Source organism: Lutra lutra, chromosome 4 (assembly GCF_902655055.1).
Source record: "Lutra lutra chromosome 4, mLutLut1.2, whole genome shotgun sequence".
NCBI classification, from domain to species: Eukaryota; Metazoa; Chordata; class Mammalia; order Carnivora; family Mustelidae; genus Lutra; species Lutra lutra.
This window is the reverse complement of record NC_062281.1, coordinates 89992153-90006287: the sequence shown is the minus strand read 5'-3', so window position 1 is coordinate 90006287 and position 14135 is coordinate 89992153. Positions and strand designations below refer to the sequence as shown.

General features: G+C 41.8%; 1 protein-coding gene across 1 annotated transcript; it reads left to right on the top strand.

Moving 5' to 3' along the window:
• The first annotated feature begins 7900 nt into the window (after positions 1-7900).
• On the top strand, positions 7901-11647 carry LOC125097325 (proline-rich protein HaeIII subfamily 1-like). Its single transcript, XM_047724898.1, has 2 exons — positions 7901-7958; positions 11016-11647. The coding sequence occupies exons 1-2, from the start codon at positions 7901-7903 to the stop codon at positions 11645-11647; spliced, it is 690 nt and encodes a 229-aa protein (XP_047580854.1).
• Positions 11648-14135: the final 2488 nt, after the last annotated feature.

Genomic DNA, 14135 nt, shown 5'->3' with positions numbered 1-14135 from the left:
TATTTATTTTTTTTTCTAAAGATTTTATTTATTTATTTGACAGAGAGAAGTCACAAGTAGGCAGAGAGGCAGGCAGAGAGAGAGGAGGAAGCAGGCTCCCTGCTGAGCAGAAAGCCCGATGTGGGGCTCGAACCCAGGACCTGGGATCATGACCTGAGCCGAAGGCAGTGGCTTAACCCACTGAGCCACCCAGACGCCCCTCCTGTATCTTTTAATTTCTAGGTCGTCCTTCATGTTTTTTTCCCCCTCCCTTGCAATTTACTTGTTGAAGAACCAGTTTACCTCTTATAATTTCTACAACCAGGATATTGCTGATCCCATACCCAATGCATTTATTTACATGCCTCTGTGCCCTGAATATCTTGAAACTGACAGGTGGACCTAGTGGCAGGATTAGATACAGGCTGAACGTTTTTACCCTAAGACTACTCATAAGGATGAGGTTTTCCTCCATCAGTAGGCATGCTCAATGCTGGATCTAATCATTCTATATCATTCCTTCTTCATTTATTAATTGGGACAAAAAACAGGGGCGCCTGGGTAGCTCAGTTGGTTAAGTGTCCGACTCTTGATTTCAGCTCTGGTCATGATCACAGGGTTATGAGATCCAGCCCCATGTTGACTCTGCACTCAGGGGGGAGTCTGCTTGAAAGTCTCTTTCAATTTCCCTCTGTCACCCTCTACCCCACACTCTCTCTCTCAAAATAAAATAAATAAATCTTAAACCAAACAAAACAAAAGACAAAAAGCAGGGGTACCTGGCTGGCTCAGTCATTGGAGTATGCCCCATGATGGATGCAGAAATTATTTTTAAAAAATAATTAAAAAACAAAAAGGTAAAATATATCTATTTGGTTACCCAGTGGTGGGTATTCCTTCTATCCTGCTTGCTTCTTTCCCTTTACCAGTTTTCAAGATAATTCAATAGCATTTCACCAAAGTGACCAATAAACTTGTTAAACTATATCATAATTTATTTTTTTTAGGATTTTATTTATTTATTTAACAGAGAGAAAGACAGCAAGAGACGGAACACAAGCAGGGGAGTGGGAGAGGGAAAAGCAGGGTTCCCCGCTGAGCAGGGAGCCCGATGCACGGCTTGAGCCCAGGACTCTGGGATCATGACAGGAGCCGAAGGCAGACGCTTAACGATCAAGCCACCCAGGCACCCTCATATTATATCATATCTATCACTTTACTTTAAGAAAGGGAGTGCCAGGGACAGAGAGAGAGGGGGAGAGAGAATTTTAAGGTTTCAATCTTACAACCCTGAGATCACAACCTGAGCCAAAATCAAGAGTCCAATACTTGGGGCGCCTGGGTGGCTCAGTGGGTTAAGCCTCTGCCTTTGGCTCAGGTCATGATCTTAGGGTCCTGGGATTGAGCCCCATATTGGGCTCTCTGTACAGTGGGGAGTCTGCTTCCTCCTCTCTGCCTACTTGTGATCTCTGTGTCAAATGAATAAATAAAATCTTAAAAAACAAACAAACAAACAAAAAAAACGAGTCCAACACTTAACCAACTGAGCCACGCAGGCACCCTTATATTTTAAACATAATTTATGTGTTTGATCCAATGCAGTATTTTACTGACACTCAAAAATGTCCTATTTTGGCCATTGGAACTTCTTCAGTTGGCTCCTAAGTCCTTCTGACAGAACACTCAGTAGTGTCTGATAAAATCCTTGCTGTGATAGACAACATCTTTAATAAAAAAAATCTTTAATAAAAAAATTATTTTTTAAAAATTTAAGGACAAAGGTTAACAAAGATGATGCATTTATTTATTTATTTTTAAAAGATTTTATTTATTTATTTGACAGACAGATATCACAAGTAGACAGAGAGGCAGGCAGAGAGAGAGGAGGAAGCAGGCTCCCCGCCGAGCAGAGAGCCCGACGCGGGGCTCGATCCCAGGACCCTGGGATCATGACCTGAGCTGAAGGCAGAGGCTTTAACCCACTGAGCCACCCAGGTGCCCCAAGATGATGCATTTAGTTTAATCAAGCTCTTTAGCAAGTCACTATGTTTTGAAAGACAGTCTTTTCTTGAAGACCAAGATAAAGATATCAAACAAATATCAATCTCAACTATTCCTAACAAAAACTATCTATAGCATATAAGCATATATAGCTAATAAAGTTCCTTTCCAAGGAAACTGGGTTGGAAGGGTGTTAGATAAAGCAAAAAGCCTATACCTTTGATTTCTAAATGAAGAGCTCATTTCTCCCTTCAATAAAATTTCCAGTAGACTTAAAAAAAATTCCATCATATCCCACTGTTCTCCAACACATACCAGGCACAGACCAAGCTATGTAGCCTATCTGCAGAAGAAATTTGGGTTCAAGATCTGTGTATGGATTACATAAAGGGAAAGCATATCATAGAGGATATTACTAAGAAATCTTCACCCATGCCAGTGGATTTTATCTAACTCAATGATACTCAAAAATGGGAATTTGCCCCTGAGAAGACATTTGGCAATGTCTGGAGAAATTTTTGGTAGTCATAACTATGGGTGGGATCGGGGAGTGGTGCTACTGGCATGGCCAGGGGTGCTATTAAACATCCTATGATGTATACATCATCCAGGGACTTATTTGCTCTAAAACGTCAATAGTGCCAAGACTGAGAAACCTCGATCAAACGGAATCCATGCTCTGAAGGGGAAAATTCTCATTCCACATCGTATGCATCAAAAACTACCATTTCTTTTTATTTATTTACTTAATTATTTAAGAAAGAGCAAGCACAGTGGGAGGAGCAGAGGGTGAGAAAGAAGCAGGCTCCCCTCTCAGCACGGAGCCCCACGTGGGGCTTCATCCCAGGACTCTGACATCAGGACTTGAGCCAAAGGCACACACTTAATAGACTGAGCCACCCAGGCGCCCTTATCATTTCTTTTAACAATATCTATCTTTGCAAAAACAGAAAATGAACAAGTTTCCAATGAACCATTCAGATGGTTATATCTCACAAAATAAAAACATTTAATTTTTATAAAGCTCCTATGCATTTGGTTTCACCTTATAATCTACCTGCGAAACTTGATTTTCTCTTTGTTTTTACCTGACAACTTCTGTGCCATTCTTTTTTTTTGCCCAAGTACCTAATTTCTCCTCATAAAACAGGAGCATCATGATGTTGATCTTTTAAGATTATGGTTATTACCAGTATTGCTTGTAACTGTTGGTACGTTAGTACTGACTAGTGAATAATTTTTGTGAAAATAATTTCCCAAAGTCTTTTAATTTAATCTCCATTTCTTAAATTTCTGGGTTTTTACTTTAAAGGTTTATTTATTTATTTGGGGGTGGCGGAGAGAATATCTCAAGCAGACTCCTCGCTTAGCATGGAGCCCCATGCAGGACTGGATCCGAGGACCCTGAGATCATGACCTGAGCCAAAACCAGGAGTCGGACGCTCAACTGACTGAAACACACAGGCACCCTAAACTTTCTGGTTGACCCCTTTACAGGAATTCCTCTATAGGCTGTGTCTGCTAAATATATCAACCCTTCTTGCCTGTCCAACTTCCAAATCATTTTCTCAGAGGGCAGTGAACAAAATGACATGAAGCAAATCTATTTCTGTGTTTTCTCTAAGTCTTATTGTTATGTTCGAACTTTAAGTTACAGAGATAGCTCTGTATCTCGAAAACCAAAGGTTTTGACAGTATTTAAATTTAAACAGAAAAAGTCAGCCAATAATCCAAACTCTGCCTGTCACCAACCATGTATGGCTTGTTCTTCTGTAAACAACAAACAAGCCACCGACAATAATGTTTAACCTTAATTAAATGAAGCATTTAAATTTAACTTGCATTTTGTAGGAAACAAAACAAAATAGGAATGAAAAGCACCATAAGGAAATAAAGAGGTAAATCCAGAAGGTGGGACACGCTATAAAGAAATAATCAGACAAATGCAGAATATAGAGCATTCTATAAAACTAGTAACATGTTCTCTTTAAAAATGTGACACAGGGACACCTGGGTGGCTCAGTTGGTTAAGCAGCTGCCTTCAGCTCAGGTCATGATCCCAGCGTCCTGGGATCGAGTCCCACATCGGGCTCCTTGCTCATCGGGGAGCCTGCTTCTCCCTCTGCCTCTGCCTGCCATTCTGTCTGCCTGTGCTTGCTCTCTCTCCCTCTCTCTCTGGCAAATAAATAAATAAAATCTTTAAAAAAATAAATAAATAAAAATGTGACACACACACCAAACTGAATAAAAAAAAAACCAAAAACTAAAGAGCCATAACAAATGCAACATGTGAACCTTTATTGGATTTTGGTTCATATAAAAACTATAAATGACATTCTGGGAACAAATGGAACATTTGAATATACAGATTAGATACTAGATGATACTTGGGAATTACTTTTTATTATTTTAATTTTTAAATTTTTTCTTTCTTAAATCTCAAGTCCACTATAGTTAACATACCCTGTTAGTTTCAAGTGTTCAACATAAGTGATTCAACAATCCTACTTATTACCCAGTGCTCATCAAGATAAGTGTACTCTTAATCCCTTTATTTCACCTATTTTCCCCCACCACCTAGGAATAACTTTTAAATTTCCTTAGAACAGTTATATCAGAGTTATGCAGGAGGATATATTTATTCTTAGCAAATGCATGAATTATTTACTGGAAGTGTCATAACTCACTTTCAAGTGTTTCAGCAAACATGCACATTTTGGTACTTTCTTTATAGACATTAGTACGTTTAAAAAAAAAGTCATGTCTGGGTAATGGGTTCGCTGCCCGTACTTGTACTGTATTCTTTCACTTTTACATGTATGAGGTTTTATTTTGCTGTTGTTGGTTTTTTTGTTTGTTTGTTTTTACAGATTTTACTTATTTCAGAAAGAGAGCACAAGCGGGGTAGGGAGGGGGGCAGAGAGGGAAAGGGAGAAGCAGGCTCTCCGCTGAGCAGGGAGTCCAATGCAGGACTCGATTCCAGGACCCTGGGATTATGACCTGAGCTGAAGGTAGATGCTTAACCAACTGTGCCACCCTTGTGCCCCCTATGGATGAAATTTTCTTAATAAAAAGTTGGGAGATCAGATGAGTAAGATCTGAGGATCTAATGCAAAACATGGTGACTATAACTAGTAACACAGTATCATATAATTGAAATTTGCTGAAAGTAGAACTTAAATTTTTCACACAAAAAATGTGAGATAATGTGTTCATTAACTAGATGGAGAATCTTCTCACAATGTACATGAAATCACCATAATGTACACTTTAAATCTCTAACATTTTATTTGTCAATTATACCTCAATAAAGCTGAAATTTTAAAAAAGAAAAAAGCTGGGGGTAAAAACTACCTATTCATATTTTGGTTGTGATATTTTTGTGCTACCCTATTCTGCCACTATCTTTTTGCCATTTACTAAAACTGGTAGCCTTGTTGACTCAATTTTCTGTTAACATGTTCTTATTTCTAGGAGCAATTTTCATATAGATTGTATATACACACTTCTTAAAATGTCTATGATAATTAATGTTAGAAAAAAGACATGAATCTAAGGTGGATTATGTAGGCTACCAAGGAGGTACTCTAAGAGGAGATGAACTTTGCCATCTTCCATAATTTCCAACCCATTATCTGACATCTTGGTAACCTAATTTCTGTATTTTATAACAGTAATTACATTGACAACTTAATTTTTGTGTACTCAGTAGGCTTTACTCAACACTGAAGCTCACACAGGACTATCAGCAATTCCCATAGCCTTTTAAATCTCTGGCATTCATCTTTCCATCCACAATATGGGTATACCAGATACATCTTTCTAGAGAGAAATTAATTAATTATATCTTAAGTGCTGGCAAATATGGTAGTCTATACTCAAGCCCTAATTAGTAAAAGTCTACATAATCGAAAAACAAGATACAAAGAATCTTTACAAACAACCTGTTATTTAAAAACAACAAAAAGAATCCAGCAGATACACCTGTCAGTCTACTTTTGAGGTACTTAATCGGCAGCAAATGTTTATCTACCCTCATCTCAAATAATATTAGGAAAACATGTTTTCTACCAAAACTCTCCAGACAGATTTGGCTCTTGAAGCTTTCAACTCCTTTCATTTGTCTGGTTCTTTCATAGATGTAAATACCAGGAATGAAGAATTCAGAATTTAACATTTTCAATTCACTGCTGGTACATACCCGCCCATAAACCAAGATAAAAAAGAACATTTGCAACAGGAAAAATGTTTTAAAAAACAAACAAAACATTTAAGAATACACTGTCTTTCTCTTTTTTTAAGATTTTATTTATTTGACAGAGATCACAAGTAGGCACAGAGGCAGGCAGAAAGGAGGGGGCGGGGGGCGGGAAGCAGGCTCCCTGCTGAGCAGAGAGCCAGATGCAGGGCTCGATCCCAGGACCCTGGGATCATGACCTGAGCTGAAGGCAGAGGCTTTAACCCACTGGGCCACCCAGGCGCCCCAAATACACTTTCTCTTATACCAAGTGAGAAAAAAAACAATCCTCAAAACAACTGGCATTTGTTTTCAAGTTAACTCAGTTTTTGGCTTTGAAAAAGATTAATTTTAGAAAACCTATAGGACTGACTACTTAATACTTAACGTGGCTATAAAACTAATTATTATATCTGTAAGAAGCTTTTATTTATCCAGTCTTTTGCTATTTTGACCTATTAAATAGGTCAATGACCTATTTTGTCTCTTACAGAATCTAACAGTTGTAGAATCTCACATATAATATTCACAATGTATTAATAATCTAATACTCCCAAACAAAGAATATTCTCAATTTAGCAGACAGCAAATCTATCAAGAAGCACCTGGATATAAGTTATGTGCTCTTTAGTAAAACAACAATTAAAGCAGTAAGTTCCCTATTTTTAAAGGGCTAAATATTCAGAAGTCCCATTCCCAAAAAAAGCTCTCCCTCACTGACAGTTGTTATGATACCTAAATCTCGTTTCTACTCCCTCAATTTCATTTAACTTTGTTAAATACCAGTAATACGTTAGTAACACTTACCTTTTCTCCCCCCCCAATTACATGTAAAAACGTTTTTGTGGATATGGCTTTAATATCACAAACCAGAAATGCCAAAGAATCTATAAAATTTTAAACAGATTTGACAAAGGCACCAACCAGCTCTAGGTTTGTAATTTAAATCAGAAATCTCCACCCTCAACAAAAAAACACAAATGTAGAACAAAGATGGAAACATTACCTGGAATGTATTTTATTTTACCGTGATACCCCCAGACATTATTATGTAATTTACACTCATCATCCCAGTGAATTCTTACAATTGTAGAACTAAGTACTTCATTTTACAGATGAGATTTAAAAGGAGGTTTAGAGAGATTAAGTAACTTGCCCAAGGTTATGGTTAGTAGATAACTATAATGCAGGCCAGGATTCAAATCAACCTTTTCCTCTAGAATTCTTCCCCAAGCCACTGCTTCTTCTTTTATTAACTCCAACGAACATTTGTAAATTCTCCAGTTCCTAAATGAAGGCAGATCTGGATGATCTCAAAAGCAGAAGCATGAGACACACCGGGTCATTCTCAAATTTTTTTTGGTCTTGAGACCCCTTTACAGTCTTAAAATTATTGAGGACCGTAAAGGAGTTTTTATTTATGTGGATTACACCTTTTGATATTTACCATGAGGCATTACAACAAAATAATTAAGTACTTAACAATGCAATTAACAACAAACCATCAGTTAACATAAGTAACATTTTCAAATAAAAGCTATTTTCCCCCAAATTATTAGAGAGTAACATTGTTTTACATTTTCCCAATCTTTAAGGTCTAGCTTAATAGAAGACAGTGTGGTTCTCATAGCTGCTTAATGCATTCTGTCTGTTGCTCTATATTGCTTTGCTTTGGTTAAGTATATGGACTATGTGGCCTCACAGATAGCAGGAAAAGAGAAATGTATAAAAACCTTTTCAGGTAGTTGCCTATATTGACACAATACTAGAACTCAACAAATGGTAGTTTCTTTAAGAATAGTTGCATCTTGGGGCACCTGGGTGGCTCAGTTGGTTAAGGGACTGCCTTCGGCTCAGGTCATGATCCTGGAATCCCAGGATCGAGTCCCACATCGGTCTGCCTGCTAGGCAGGGAGTCTGCTTCTCCCTCTGACCCTTCCCCTTCTCATGCTCTCTCTCTCTCAAATAAATAAAATCTTAATAAAAAAAAAAAAGAATAGTTGCATCTTGGAATCTAAATCCCTATCAATCAACTTTTCCTACTTTGTCACATATTAAAATCCGCTGGTGCAGGAATGCCTGGGTGGCTCAGTCAGTTAAGTGTCTGCCTTCAGGTTAGACCTGATCCCAGAGTCTTGGGATGGAGTCCTGCAGGGAGCCTGCTTGGGCTAGTGCTCTCCCCACTCTCTGACAAATAAATAAAATCTTAAAAAAAATAATAATAAAGTAAAGTAAAATAAAATACACTGGTATACCTTGCATCCTGAAAGGATCATTGACTCATGATGATTTTGAAACATCAGATATTGATCACATAGGAAATAAAGATTTACTGACATGCTCATCCTTCAAATGCTGACATATTTCACTATAAATATAATATAAAAAGATTTAAAAATCACAGTCATTAATACTGATGTTTTAAGAAAAGGCTTAAAAGGACTGGGAAAGCCGTCAAACCTGAGATGTCCACTTTTAACAAATTCTAATTTTCACTCTCAAATTTTTATCTTTAACAACAAATACTGTCATTTACTTTCCTCAAAACGACAGGCTCACCTCACTATCAAGAAAGTATGTGCCAGGGGCGCCTGGGTGGCTCAGTGGGTTAAGCCGCTGCCCTTCGGCTCAGGTCATGATCCCAGGGTCCTGGGGCTCAGGTCATGATCCCAGGGTCCTGGGATCGGGTCCCGCATCCGGCTCTCTGCTCAGCAGGGAGCCTGCTTCCCTGCCTCTCTGCCTACTTGTGATCTCTGTCAGATAAATAAATAAAATCTTAAAAAAAAAAAAAAAAGAAAGTATGTGCCAAACATTAAAGTGAGAAAAACTGTAGTTTGCCATTCATTCTTCCAAGTAAAAATGCTGTTCCATGAAATAAGCAGCTCATAACTCAATCTCACAAGTGAGAAGGATCATACCTGGGCACCTGGGTGGCTCAGTGGGTTAAGCCGCTGCCTTCGGCTCAGGTCATGATCTCAGGGTCCTGGGATCGAGTCCCGCATCGGGCTCTCTGCTCAGCAGGGAGCCTGCTTCCCTCTCTCTCTCTCTCTCTGCCTGCCTCTCCATCTACTTGTGATCTCTCTCTGTCAAATAAATAAATAAAATCTTAAAAAAAAAATAAAAAATTAAAAAAAAAGAAGGATCATACCTTCTTACACAGCATAAGTGCTTTATGCATCCTTCCCATTCAGATTCTTAAAAATTGGAAAAAAAAAAAAAAACCCTACTGAAGAGTTGAGCTTTAGTAAAAATCATTTTTACTGCTTCATCAAGGGCATTCTCACATGGTGTGCTAAGGCGCCACCAGTACTTTTACCCAGCTTTGCTTTTGGACCATCAGTGCAAATGTCACTGGAAAAAAGATAAATAGCATCTTAGCATTTTCTATTTTGAAAATAGTTATAACCTCTCAGCTCCCCTGAAAGAGTATGAAGAATCCCCAGAGATCAGCGGGTCACACTTTAAGAACTGCTTTCGCAGGGGGCCTGGGTGGCTCAGTTGGTTAAGCACCTGCCTTCAGCTCAGGTTATGATCTCAGGGCCCTGCAACCCAGACCAACACCAGGCTCCCTGCACAGGGCAGAATCTTGCTTCTCTCTCCCACTCTGCCCCTCCACCCCCTAATTGTGCTCTCTCTTGTTTTCTCAAATAAATCTAAAACAAACAAACAAAACAAAAAAAAACCCTGCTTTGCTAGATTATACCACCAAAATCTAGGTGGGGGTGGAAACAAACAAAATCCTGTTCATCCCAAGAATCCCCATTCTGTTCTTTTAGTTTGAGATACACCACCATCATGATTGTTATAACGGTACTTTAAGGGGAAGGAAATCAAGGACGTAAATTGCCATTTAATTGTTTTATTATATATTGAGCACTTTTACACTAAACCAATAATTCTCAAAGGGGTGGTTACCTCAGCCAAAGGGCTGCAAGTTAAAAATGTCGAAAAGATGGCACTCCCTATTCCACCCAAAGAGACTTGGGGATGAGGGCCCCCAAGCAGCTCTTTCAGCAATCTCCAAGGAACTTTTTAAGTATCCCAAAGTTAAAGATTGTGCGAACTAGTTCGAATTCAGAGTCCAACTCCCAGTCCCAAGAGCAGCTCGGGGTCTGGAAATTCAACGTCGTTCATCAGGAAGCAGCCCTCTCTGCCCCCGCCATTTCCCCTCCCTCTAGAAGGGAAAATCCTTTGAAAGTAAAACCATTTCTCTGGGGTTTTGAGCTGCGGTGGGAGGTGTCTAAAAGAGTGTAGCATACTAGTCTACAATCTGCAACAAGAGGGCAGTTGTTCTGAGATGGTAGAACTCCTTCCCAATTTCCATTTCGAAAACGAGACTGGGTTAATTGACTTCCAAGACTCTTCTCAGCTCTACCTTTTTCTGAGCTGAGAACGTCCAAGAAAAGTGAGCAGAGATACGTCCAGTTATGTCCTGTTAATAACTCCGCGTCTGATGGGAGAGGAAATCAGGGCAACTCGCAGAAAGGAAGGAAAGCAGGTGGATCAACGACACCACTCCTTTCCAGTAGGTGCTGAGAATCTAGAAAAAATAGTCCCTGGGATAAACATGGCGCCCACCGCGGCAGGATATAATCATCAGAAAATAAAAGATTTTCCGCCTCATCCCATCTTATAAATCACGGCGCCAACCCAAAGAAATTTTAGAGCCAAGGGAGGAGACTTTGTAAACTAACCGCAGTGCACTAAGGCTTAGGATGTACTACTGGACCTAGCTGAGATTACATAACACAAGGGAGCGGCACAACGATCACTCATTTTCCTCCTCGCGCTCAAAAAGGCCGCCCCACTCCTTCGTCGGCGGGGGCGCGGCGGGAGAACCGAGCACTACCCCCCACCCCGGGACGTCACCTCGCCGCGGCCTCGCCCCCTCGCCCGCCCCTCCCGTCGCGCCCAGTCGTCTCACAGCCGCCTCACAGCCGTCCGCGCCCCCGCCCCCTTCCTCGCGGGCCGCCGCCCGCGCCCGCGCCCGCGCCCGCCCACTCCTTCGAGACGCCTCGCGCCGGGCGTGCGTGTGGACGTCGGGTGTGTGCGGTGCCGTGGGGCGCGAGTGCGCGCGCGCGCGCGCCGCGGCGGACGCCGGGGGGCGGGGGCGGCCGGCAGGCAAGTAGGGGCCGCCCGGTCCGACCCGCCGCGCGGCTCCCGCGGCTCACGCACTCACACTCGCGCTCGCGCGCCGCTCCCCACGCCCGCCGCCACCGCGAGCCGCACCGCCACTTGCGGGGGGCGGGGGCGCGCGCCACCGGGCCCCCGCCCCCACCCCTCGCGCCCCCGCCCCATCCCCCTCTCATTGTCTCGCCTCGGAGCGCCTCGCCTAGCGAAAAGATAACGGAACCCCCGGGAGAAGGGGGTGGGGAGAGAGAAAGCTCGCCCGCTCGCTCACTCACCTCCCGTGGTCGTCGCCGCCGGTAGTCTGACCCGAGGAAGGCGCCGTCGCCTTAAAGGGACCTTGCACCCGGCGCCGGGAGAAGGGGGTGGGAGCAGGGGAGGGGACGGGGGCTTGGGGGAGACGGCTGAGAGGAACCGTTGAGAGCTCGTCTCCCCGAGGGTGAAAGAAACCTCCCTCGGGTTCGAGTGATTTGGGGTGGATTTTTTTTCCCGAGGGGGGCGGGGGGGCCCCGAGGGAGGGGGTGGGGGGGCCAAGGAATGCGGCTCCGTGTACGGGAGCTGGCGCGGGGGAGAGAAACGTCGACTCCCCCCACCGACCCTCTCGCCCCGCGGAGGGATACGTCTCGTCACTTCCGCCCTCCCCCTCTCGTGGCCTTTCAATTGGTTGGAGCATGTGGCACGTCATGGGCTCATCCTAACTCCTGCCTGGGCTTCTTTTCTAGTCAAGTTTGTCTGGGCCTGCAAATAAATAAATAAATAAAAACATTTTTTTTTTTTTTAATGAAATAAAGAATAATTAGCTTCAGAAGTAACATATAAATTTTGGTGAGAAAAATGGCATTTCCAAAGAAAAGATTGCCCAAATCACTTGCCTGGACTTCCCAAGTAAATTTTGGGAATCTCCTCACTTTACAACCAAGGCTTGAACCTAACCAAGAGGGGAACCTCATACCTCAGGCCAGATGGTGAGGCCCAATGGCACCAACAACTGTCATTAGAACAAAGGCAGCAAAATGGCACACACTCTTCCTCAGGAGGCATTCAGCCAAGTAGGCTTATGGCATTAGCCTTAAGTGAAGAACTTTTAAAATCCATTTTTATTCTGAGGGCTTCTGGATTCTGGAAAAAGATTGCATATATTGTTTATCAAAGTGATTCATGTATGGAAACTACTTTGAAGCCATTTTCAATAGACTCAGCAGAGATCCTCCATTCTAAGAAAACGTAGATTCCACATCTGTGCTTTTTGGTCCAATTGAGGCTGCGAGGGATGGGCCCAAAGAAACCAATGGGTCCGGGGTGCCTGGGTGGCTCAGTGGGTTAAGCCTCTGCCTTCAGCTCAGGTCATGATCTCAGGGTTCTGGGATCGGGTCCTACATCAGGCTCTCTGCTCCTCAGGGAACCTGCTTCCTCTTCTCTCTCTCTCTCTGCTTGCCTCTCTGCCTACTTGTGATCTCTCTCTGTCAAATAAATAAAATCTTTAAAAAAAAAAAAAAGAAAGAAAAGAAACCAATGGGTCCAGTCAAGACCATCCTCCTGCAATTCTTCCCCAAACAAAAAGTAACTTCCAGGTAGCTAAGAAATTTTGTCCTTTTTTACTTCTAGAGTTGATAATATTGTAATATTTTCCTTGGATATGTGAGTATATTGTTGCTCTCCAAGCAATACACAAATACTTGCTCCAAACCAAATGTAAATTGAAGTACTTAATGCAAGTCTGGGGAGATTCGGAACCATATTTATTCATTTTTTATGTATGTACATTCCATTCAAACCACCAGACCAAAAATAGGCCATGGAAGTAGGCATTAGAAATTGTGCACCCATGCACGTGTGTGTACATGATGCCATCCATTTTTCATTCCACTTCATCTCATTTCATACCAAGAACATGTGAATGATTTCAGCTTGTCATTTTTAGCAAGATCTTTATTATTTGGATTGGGAAAAAAAAAAATCACTAATCCTTCTGAAAGTGCTTCTGAAGCCTTTCCAGACCTGATCTGGAAAAGCCCATGATGGGATTATGGAATCAATCACCGGAAGACAAATCTACATGAAGCTCAAATCCTATTTTATGCTTTCCTGCAGTAATTATAATTCATTATAATATTATTTGCCTCTGAAATATTCTTGTTGAAATGATTTGGCCATACTGAAAATTCTAGCTCATCCTCTCTGCCAATGAGGTCTAGTCCAGCGGACTGTATGGCATACTGTTGACCAATAACCATTAGTGTACCATGCTGAAAATGTGTCATGTATCCATTCACTTCTTCACCACATTTTTAATTGAGTACTTTGCTATATGCAAGCACTGGTCTAGGTGTTGGGAGTACAGCAACAAAGCTTTTAGCAAACAAAGTTCCTGATTTCATGAAACTTGTACTCTAGTGGGGGGAGATATACAATATATACATAGACAAATTGTTCCACTATCTATCGTTGAATAAGAAATGGCCCCAAAACTTGGTGGCTTAGAACTACAACAATTTTGTTGTCTTTCATGGTTCTGGGAGGCAATTAAGCTAAGCCAAGCAGTTTTCACTCGGAGTCTCATACAGTAGCTGGGGCTGAAATCATCTCAAAAGCTTCCTCAAATATCTGGAAGTTGGTGATGGCTGTTGGCCAGAACAGCTGACTGTTGGCCTCTCCATGTGGCCTGGGCTTCCTCATATCATAGTGGCTGAATTCTAAGATTGAGTGCCTCAAGAGGACCAGGCAGAAATTGTATGGCTTTTTGTGACCTAGCCTCAGAGGTCACAAAGCATCATTTCCACCACATTTGCAG